This window comes from Lycium ferocissimum, chromosome 9, assembly GCF_029784015.1.
Source record: "Lycium ferocissimum isolate CSIRO_LF1 chromosome 9, AGI_CSIRO_Lferr_CH_V1, whole genome shotgun sequence".
Lineage (NCBI taxonomy): Eukaryota > Viridiplantae > Streptophyta > Magnoliopsida > Solanales > Solanaceae > Lycium > Lycium ferocissimum.
This window is the reverse complement of record NC_081350.1, coordinates 20775619-20786367: the sequence shown is the minus strand read 5'-3', so window position 1 is coordinate 20786367 and position 10749 is coordinate 20775619. Positions and strand designations below refer to the sequence as shown.

The 10749-nt window shown below is 36.2% G+C and overlaps 1 protein-coding gene and 1 pseudogene across 1 annotated transcript; both read left to right on the top strand.

Annotated features, from left to right (window-relative positions):
* Positions 1-527: 527 nt before the first annotated feature.
* Positions 528-1060, top strand: LOC132069286 (large ribosomal subunit protein eL43z-like; annotated as a pseudogene).
* Positions 1061-3035: 1975 nt separating this feature from the next.
* LOC132029857 (aspartate aminotransferase, cytoplasmic) lies at positions 3036-10749 on the top strand. Its single transcript, XM_059419240.1, has 12 exons — positions 3036-3266; positions 4270-4341; positions 5251-5312; positions 5392-5475; positions 6077-6176; positions 6264-6384; positions 7581-7744; positions 7871-8008; positions 8709-8830; positions 8943-9037; positions 9845-9965; positions 10309-10749. Exons 1-12 carry the CDS (start codon positions 3084-3086, stop codon positions 10409-10411), a joined length of 1365 nt encoding a protein of 454 aa, XP_059275223.1. The 5' UTR covers positions 3036-3083; the 3' UTR covers positions 10412-10749.

Here is a 10749-nt window from a genome sequence, read left to right as displayed (position 1 = left end):
AATACTATTTGAACGTATAAACAAGGATGATTGACTTTGACTTTCACACATCACACTACTGCTCAAGTTAGGAATACTACAAGTTGGGCATAGCCAAAACAGTCGACATGGGCCTTGTGCTACTTTGTCAGCGCTTTTATAGTTTCATTCATCTTAATCGCCTATTGTACTCACATATGTTATCTTCATTGCCGATCAGAGATGCCAGATGCTCATGCTGAGATACACGATGCTCCTGTAGATATCTAGATATAGCGTTGCAGGATGTTCTTGTAGAGGAGAGGCATCTAGTTGACTCAGATGTAATTATTAGCACATTTTCTTGATTCTATTTTTTGAGGATAGAGGTCGAAATTATTGTAGTATATGTTTCGGCGACTTTGTTAGAGGAGAATCCCTACGGGTTCTCTCTTGTGAGCACATGTATCACCATTATTGCATCAATAGATGGATGTCGAGGTGCTACTCAGTGCCACTGCGTCTCCGTGCTATATCTGCAGGATGCTCCTGTAAATATAGAGTTGCAGGATGCGACATCCAATTGACTCGGATGCAATTATTAACACATTTTCCTTGATTCTATTGTTTGCGGATAGGAATTGTAGGGTTAGTTGCCGCTGCTACGTCGTCTTCTTCAACCCTCGTCTCTTTCCTCTTTCAGAATGCTTCCATTACTCCTCAAAATGACTAAGAGGACCAAGAAGGCCGGTATTGTCGGGAAGTATGGTACCCGTTATGGGGCTAGTTTTTGAGGAAGCAGATTAAAAAAATTGAGGTCAGTCAGTAGAGCAAGTATTTTTGTGAGTTCTGTGGGAAGTACGCCGTGAAGAGAAAGGTTCTTGATATTTCGGACTGCAAAGATTGTGGCAAAGTGAAAGCAGTGGGTGCCTATACGCTCTAACACTGCAAGCTTTGTGACTGTTAGGAGCACCATTCGAAGGCTAAGGGAGTAGACAGAGAGCTAGAGACTTCAACCAATTTACTTATCAAAGAAACTTAGAGCATTTTAATTCTTATTATATTTGAATTTGATTGTGAGATACTTTTCACTGTTTAATGTTTAATGCAAGTTTAATGCTTCACTTTGGTAGTAAGAGGATAGAGGTCGAGATTAATGTAGTATATGTTTAGGCGACTTGTTAGAGGAGAATCCGTACGAGTTCTCCCTTGTGAGCACATAAATCACCATGATTGCATCAATAGATGAATGTCGACTGGTGCTACACAGCGCCGCATTATATCTACAAGATGCTCTTGTAGGGGAGAGGCATTCAGTTGACTCGGATGTAGTTATTAGCACATTTTTCTTGATTCTATTTTCTGATAGAGGTCGAGATTTATTGTAGTATATGTTTAGGTGACTTTGTTAAAGGAGAACCCGCACGAGGTTTCTATTGTGAACACATGTATCACCATTATTACATCAATAGATGGATGTCGACTGGTGCTACTCAGTGCCCATTGTGTTGCCGCGCTATATCTACATGATGCTCCGGTAGATATAGTATTGCAGGATGCTCTTGTAGAGAAGAGACACCCAGTTGACCTCGATGTAATTATTAGTACATTTTTCTTGATTCTTTTTTTTTTTTTTTGAGGATAGAATATGTTTATGCGACTTTGTTAGTGGAGAACCCCCAGGAGTTCTCCCTTGTGAGCACATGTATCATCATGATTGTATCAGTGGATGGATGTCGACTGGTGCTACTTAGTGTTAACTGTGTCGCCACGACTATTATAGTTTAGGTCTTTAGGGTAGATATTAAAGATAAGTTTTTCTCTTATGTTAGTTTGATATTAATGTATCTTTCATTCTTTTGTGTAAAAATTATCTTTAAATTCAATTACCTTGAAATTGGTATCATTCTTTTTCTTAAATAAATTGTATAATCTTATATATATTTTTTGGATATTTGGCTTGTGAACATAATTATTTTTTGCCGATAAGTCAAATATTTAAATTTCCCAAAAAAATTATTCTTGGCGTCGGTTCAGAGAACTGATGATTTCAAAGATTTTTAGACTAGAAGCTTCGATTTATATTACCGTTAATACGGTTAGGACTTAAGGTTCCACAAACTTAAATCAGTGCAATAAATAATTTGGCTAAAAATTCACTAAATAAATACAAATGATAAATTTCGAATGCAATAATTCGAGAAAGTTATACTTTTTCGGTTAATTTATGTGATATCGTTCGATTTAGAGTGTCAAATAAGAAAATATGTGACTGCAATTTATTCGTATGGTTTTTAAATATTTTAAATTGTTATTTATTGTGACTTATAGTACTTTTTTTTTATGTAGTTTCTAAAGATATAAAATATTTTTCAAAAAATTTCCAATTTTCGATAAAAATAAAAAAGTTTGACTCTCGACATTTGTATCATATAAATTGGAACAAAGTGAATTGTAAATCTGAAATTCAAACCCGTAATATTCGAATTAGGAATTACCTTTATTCGAGCAGTTAAGAAAAATTCAATTTTGACTCTAAAAAATAATTTCAATATTATATCAAAGTTTAAACACCTTCCTTCAAAGCAAAAATAAATGGTTACGTAAACAACAAAATTCTTCAACCTTGAACAACGTGCCACAAGAAATAAAAATCCCGTCATGCTTATCACCTCCTCAAAATAATGCCCATAAATTGACAGTTAGCATGGGACCCACATCTGCCATGTCATCAGATAACACCGATTTCATCACCCGCCGCGTTACAGATTAAATTATCTGCATTATAATTCTTAAATTAGTTATTTTACTTGGGCAGTGAATAAAATAATTTCAAGTTTGATCGGAGAAGGTGAGAAGGATATTTCAGGATTAAATTTATATAATATTTAATTGACGATATAAATGGTACATTTACATTTAACATAGTATAAATTTAATTTTGAATATTATTCCGATCAAATGACCCTTATAACAAAATAAATCAATACCATCGACCCAATACGGTATGAATTTAATTCCAAGCTTATGGACATACAAAAGGACGCCTATATATACAAGGGATCAAAACGACTTACCAAAAAAAAGAAGCGTAGTTTAGGAAGCAAAAGTTGGGTAGCACTAAAATGCACATACAACAACAATCAGCGTCACCTTCCGCTGACCGGAGATTAAGTGTTCTGGCGAGGCATCTTGAAACTTCGTCCTCCGTGGCCGCCAAGCAGTGGATCATGGCTGCTCCGACGTCGTCAGGAACACAATCTGTCTTCGCTCACATCGTTCGCGCGCCTGAAGATCCTATTCTCGGCGTAATTCTCTCTCTCTCTCTTTCAAGTCTTCAATAACCACGAACACGCACACAAGGTGTATCTGTATGTGTGTTCCTGTTATATAGTGCTTCTCTTATTATTACCTGAATTTCAATAAATTTTTTACATCTTTTAGTAATACATAATTGAAGCATCTTTTGTGAGTTTGATCACTTGAATTTTCGTGTTGGAGCACTCTCATACGAGTTTTCTCAGATGATAAAATGGAAATGATTGAATTTCTCAATTTTTTTTTTTTTTTTTTTTTTTGAGTGAGGAAGAAATGAAATTGATTGATCAAGTTCTCAGATTCTGTTTTCTCTCACATCGTGTGTGTTCGTGTTTAATGTTCTACGTATATTTATTTTATTATGAGGGAATTTTAGTTTGTTTTTTTAATCGTAAGAACATCCTCATTTTTATGTTGAATTGAATATTCTTTTTTCTTCTCTTATGATCTTTGCCGTTTTTGAATTTCTAATACAGATTAGTTGTAGCGCACAAATACACACACTCGCTGTATTTGTGTGTGTGTGTTCGTGTTTAATGTTCTGTGTATACTTTTCATATTATGAGCTGAATTTGAAGCAATTTTAGTTTTTTCTTTTTCTTTTCAAAATCGTAGGGACATCCGGCTCATTCTTTTAATACTGAATTGAATTCAGTTTATTATTCCTAAATGGATGATATCTTTTGTGAGTTCAATCACTTGAATTTTTCAGATTGATAGAAATGGAAATGATTGAATTTTTCAAATTCCGTTTTTTGCTTTGGGTGAGGAGGAGATGACATTCATTGATCAGGTTGTTTGATTCTGTTTACATATCAAATGAGCGCACAAAATGAAAATGAATATTAATATCTTGCAAAAATGTGTCTAATTGTAGAGGTCTACTGTGGTTTAGTTTCTGTTATGATATCATTGCGATTTTCTTTTTAAATTTCGAATATAGATTGATTGAAGTCTTCATGACATATATTGGTGTTATGTTTTTGTTATTAGGTTACTGTTGCATACAATAAAGATACCAGCCCTGTGAAGTTGAATTTGGGAGTTGGTGCCTACAGGACAGAGGTGATCATTCTTTTGCCTGATTATTTCTTTACATTTTTTTAATCAATGCGGGCAATCATGATTCAGATATTAAATCCAAAAACATGAATAAGATGAAAATTACAATTGACAAATGGATCTGCTTTTTAGTTTCTCCCGGTTGACGTAATTCTATTAGTAGAAAGAAATTATGATTTGTTTTGGTGATTGTGTTGTTATATTGGTTTTGAATAGTTCATCCAATGCTGACGTGTTTGGCTGCTGCTTTGCTAAAAAAGATTGTTTTCGATTATGGTTGCCATGACTGATAAAATTTATATAACCTACTTGGCTGTTCTGGGATTACAAAGATATGGAAAAAACTACCTTAGATTGGCTAAGTTAGTGATATTACTCAAGTTGCTTCCATTTTTCTGTTATATCACTGTCAAATACACTAAACAGTTTGTGATTTTTCTTTTTTATATAAAACAAGAATAAAGCAGAGTAAACAGTTTTCCTATATCTGCTAAGTTCGGCGCCTCGTGATATATTTCCATTTTTAGTGTGGACCGTCTTATATTGTCCACTCAAATGTCCAGTCCTGGGCGTGCAGGGAGGTGTTTATCTCTCGGGGTTTGAATTGCTCCAACCTTTTTACGGTGTACTCAAACGATGAATCTCTTGAGTTGACGTGTTGATTTTTCACTCACAGACGAAAACAAATTTTGTTATTTGCCTGTTGGAGCCAATTGAGCTGTTAAAGTTCTTAGCTGGATTTAAGTTTTTAATATCTTAAATGGTTAAAAGGTAAGGCGGAGGAAGGATGTTTATTAGCAATGGACTTGTGGATGCTTAGTGCCCCCGCTTTCTCAAATTTTAGAAGACGCCCTTCTTGGTTTGTTGCTATATCGGAACGAATCAGCTAACAATACTAACGTATTTTTTCAGGAAGGAAAACCTCTTGTTTTGAATGTCGTAAGAAAAGCAGAGCAGCAACTAGTAAATGACAGGTACTTGCTTTCCACTTGACGAAATTTGAACCCACATTTTTTATTAAACCTATGTGATTAACCTTTAAGGTTTCTGCAGGTCTCGTGTTAAAGAGTACCTTTCAATTACTGGGCTGGCAGACTTCAATAAATTGAGTGCTAAGCTGATACTTGGTGCTGATAGGTACAGAAGTTCCCGTTCTATATTTAGTTTTGCTGATAAGATATGCAGGCAGTTAGTGTATGTTGTTGCATAAGATAGTACCTCAAAATATTCAGGCTTCATTACCAAGTGTTTGATTGCTTCATAGATTTTTGTGAAGCGTCTATTAACATCTGCCACGTCACATTTGTCAATTGACTTACTATTCCGTCCATGCCATTCCATGTGTCAGTTGTTCATGGAACTGCCCCTCACCTGCATATATTTTGCTTCCGTGTTGGCTGGTGCTATCAGATGTACTCATAATTTCTCTGTGTGGTTTCATTCTGTGATCTAATTTAAGCGATAACTATTTGCAAATGTGGTTTCAAAATTTGGTTATAGCATTAGCATCTAAATAGGCAAATTTGGATGCACGTGGTGAAGTGTTAGATCAATATCTGGAGCTGTCTGACAGGTTTATCTTATGTGTCTAGCAAGCTCTTTCAGCTGTTCGTTGTATTAAGTTTAGGACAACCAAAACTTTAGACTTCATATAAATTTGGGTTAAAAGAGAGTTATTAATATGCTTCAAATTATACCAGTGGCTTTTATGATCTTTTACTTTCTTTTCTTGGAACAGCCCTGCTATTCAAGAGAACAGAGTAACAACTGTGCAGTGCTTGTCCGGCACAGGCTCATTGAGGGTTGGAGCTGAATTTTTGGCTCGACATTATCATCAAGTAAATCTGCTTTGATTTCTTAATTACATTTTTGTTTCCTTCACAATCTTCAAAGTCGAATAGATCTTGATGTAATTCTCTCTGCAGCGGACTATTTATATTCCCCAACCAACATGGGGAAACCACCCAAAGATCTTTACTTTAGCTGGGTTGTCAGTTAAGAGTTACCGCTACTATGATCCAGCAACCCGTGGACTCCATTTTCAAGGTACGAAACTCTTTTTACGAGAAAGTGATGTAACAGGATATTGTTCCAGTAGATATCTATGGCTATCCAGTTTGCTATTAATCTCTTCCGGAAAGATCGATGTTTTTTTCAGTCTTATTCTGGTATTTGATTGCAAATTATCATAAATCTGAATTGAATTGAGGTTGAATGTGTTTCACTCATTCGGTTGCATAAATAATAAAAACACAATTTAGATAGCGTGTAATTATTGGACAAACTTGTAAAGCCATCATCCTCTGTGCTTTTTCTTTATAACTATTTTCCTGTGAGAAAATACGAGAAGAGAGATAACTATATAACTTGATAACAATGGAATGCAAGGTAGAGGTAAGGTCTGCGTACACTCTACCCTACCCAGGCCCCACTTGTGGGATTACAGTGGGTATGTTGTTTTTGTTGTTGTTGATAACAATGGAATGCAACACACATCTAATTTATCTGTCTGATACTTAACATATTAGGGACTAACTACCATTAGCTCTTAAAATTTTGACATTCTAACGCATAGCTCAGAACCAAAAGGAGGGAAAACAATTCGACTTCTCTGCTGAAATCATAGAAAAGTTACCAGTTAGATCAATAAATTGTTGGATCTTGTCGAAAAAATTTCAGTTGCTGAAATGTTCAACAATATGTCTGCCACCGCAATGGTCAGAGTATAGGAGGAAGAATGGAAATAATTCTGGTCAAAAGGAGGCGGTGCTTCTGAATGGACAGGGGAAAGGGTAGGGGCCAGGAAACCATCTAAAAGAGCCAGTGTTACCGGAACGATTATTGAAATGAAGCATGGTGCTGCGTAGGTAAGAGACACAGGGAACGAGGCTTGATGTTGCAACAGTAGTCACAATAAAGAGAAGTGGTGCCATCGGAATCGTCACTGGAAAAGGCTGGAATAGTAGAACTGTGAAAAATTGACTTTTGGCTGGGAGACTCTTCGAAAGAGGAAAGCTATTTAGGGTATCTACATGAACATAGAGGCTCTAATGCTCTTGGAGAAAATAAGAGAGTGGAGGAATATAGATATAATACTTTATGATAAAAGGAATTTAAGACACATCTGAACTTAAATGTAATGCAATCTATATGTTTAAACCTGAGAGACTAACTTTAAATATTGTGTGCTTGTGTCGCGTATTGCCGACTTATTTACAGAAGTTTCTTCTTGTACATGACAGGTTTGTTGGAAGACCTTGGATCTGCTCCGTCAGGAGCGATAGTGCTACTTCACGCTTGTGCACATAACCCCACTGGTGTGGATCCAACCCTTGATCAGTGGGAGCAAATTAGGAGATTGATGAGATCAAAAGGATTGTTACCTTTCTTTGATAGTGCATATCAGGTAAGACAAATCATCAATCGACTGAAGTTAAGAGCTTTTTGGATTTTTCTATATGAGCATTTAAAAATGAGCCAATTTGTTCAATATATGTTAATTAATCCTGATATTCGAACTTTGATATTATAGGGCTTTGCTAGTGGAAGCCTAGACACAGATGCACAGTCTGTTCGCATGTTTGTGGCAGATGGAGGTGAAGTACTTGTTGCTCAAAGTTATGCAAAGAATATGGGACTTTATGGTGAACGTGTCGGAGCTTTAAGCATTGTACGTCTAAAGTATACCTATGCCTCATTCTGAAACATTTGAATGTCCATTTGTTCTTTTGTCTTCTTTTTCTCGAATCACGTTTGATTATATTTATAATGATGCTTTTTTTATTGTTTTCTAAGTTGTCCTTTTTTCTGGTGCTTAACTATGGAGGTACATTAGAGTTGGTAGCTATATGAACTGTTTAAGCCTTATAACTAACTTTAAAATATATAAACGTGACAGCCTTGAACATAACCCAAAAAAGGAATTTTTTAGTCATCCCGAGATATCAAAAGTTTGTAGCATATTGGTGCCATCTTCAAATGGATGAATATCTCAAGAATGAATCAACCTATTATGGCAGGCAGTCTGCGTAATATGGTGTACTATAGTTTTATCACAGTTTTTTTTTTTTTTTTTGGATGATGACATGGGAACCTGCAGCCGCTACCCTTCGGGTGCGCACAAGGTAAACCCAGCTTCTGTGCAATAGCTCGCAAACCACACAGAAGAGGTAACACGCACTAGGCAAGCCCGGTGCGACGAGCTCGACCCAGAAGGCAAATCCCCTACTGTCGTAGGCAGGGGGTTTCGAACCTGAGACCTCCATTATGAAAGCCCCATGCCCATGCTCAACCAACAGAACCTGTGATAGTTTTATCACAGTTACACACTGCTGATAGTTACATCTCCTTAAATTTTCTCAAATCTGCAGGTCTGCAGGAATGCTGATGTAGCAAGCAGAGTTGAGAGCCAGTTGAAATTGGTGATTAGGCCAATGTATTCCAATCCGCCAATTCATGGTGCATCAATAGTTGCTACAATCCTCAAAGACAGGTAATATATCAACCATTTAAAAAGTCATTTCCTAGTTTCTGTATATTCCAGTTTATGTTCAGAAATTAGGTTTAGTCATTGTTCTGCAAAATAAATCACCAAAATCCTGCAGAAACTTGTACCATGAATGGACTCTTGAGTTGAAAGCAATGGCTGATCGAATCATCAGAATGCGCCAGCAATTATTTGACGCTTTACGTGCTAGAGGTAACATTGCTAGCAATACTTTCACGTACGCTTGTTTTTCATATGTGTTGCATCGGCCTCTGCTCTTTTTCTCATTTTGATCATTCTTGTTCAGGTGTCCTTATATATGAAATATACATATTAATGTCGTATATTTCTGCCTATAGAATTTGTTGCAATTTGTCCAGTTCATTTGTCCTATAATTGACAAAATGGACCAACTAGCTCATTCTCCTTGAATGAAAGCGTAACCAGGAAAAAGAGAAGGCAAACAAAACCCAGAATTACAAAATTTCAAATATGTCCCCAAAACATAATGCATCTCGATCTTCCTTAGTGCTTTCATCAATTCCTTGTATAATTCTCCTTGAAAAAATATTGCTTACTATTATGGGATTAAACGCCCCATAACAATGGCTGAATGGATTTTGCTACACCTTTAGAAAACCATCCTTGATAAAATATTGCTTACAATTAAGGGATTAACCCCCTGTAACGATGGCTTAATGGATTTTCTACACCTTTAGAAAACCATCCCCAAGCACGTTCTTTCTGTGATGCCTTTTGGTGAAGTAAAACTCTTGGGTCAACTCGTGTTTTGATGTTTCATTCCTCCAATATTCCCCTCAAGGTTTGTGATTTGACGCCATCCGCATTATATTAAAAGTATTACATTGTAACTCTCTGTAGGCACATCAGTGTTAGAATCATGATGTCTCTATAAGTTATCAATTCCTTTCTTTTGGTCAGGCACTCTTTAATCCATTTAAATGTCAAACATTTCATGAACAAGATATGTATTTCTATTCACGTCAATTTGATTGGCAGGTACCCCTGGTGACTGGAGTCACATTATCAAGCAGATTGGAATGTTCACTTTCACGGGACTTAACAAAGAACAAGTTGCCTTCATGACCAAAGAATACCACATCTACATGACATCAGATGGGTAATGTGTTATTTCTACGGCACAAAGCTCTGTTTGTCATATTAGACAATATTATGTCTCCCCAACAACTGATATGTGATTTTATTTCCTGGTAAAGTAACACAGTTACGACCTTGGAAGGAAGGTAAAGCAGAGAGTGGGGAAGAACTTGTTTAAAATTTTATCATCCATCACTTAGTTCTTTTTGTAGTTTCTTGCTACCTTAGCTTTCACGAACACTAATAATGAACATTTCTAGAGCGTAATTCTAACTAAGTTGGTATAAAATTGTGGCAACTTCTATGAAACTTGCTTATCAGATGATCCAAAGCCTTTGACGAGTATCATATATTTGTTTTTGCAGACGCATTAGCATGGCAGGTCTAAGCTCCAGGACAGTTCCACATCTAGCAGATGCCATCCATGCTGCTGTGACTGGGGCTCGTAGAGGTGTTACTGGCTACTAATGTTCGTTCCTGTTTTATCTGAGGTTGTTCGCTGCTGTCATTCTGGTTGGACGAGTATTTTCGGTTCAAGTAGATTCAATGGCGATTCCCCCCTCTCTGTGGAATATGGTGGTTCAGGTGTAATAACTAGTTACCTCTTTGTTGGAGGTTATAATAAACCTACATCAGTAGTGACTAGAATAAACAGATTTTGCTTAATATAGCAATCCTATTTTCGTAATACCTTCGGGCTTAGTTGCTAAAATAGTGCTAAATAGCATACCTACAGTTATTACTTAGCAATTTTAAATAATTATTTTGCTTTATCTGAATGAAGTTAAAGCTTGTTTTCCAATCAA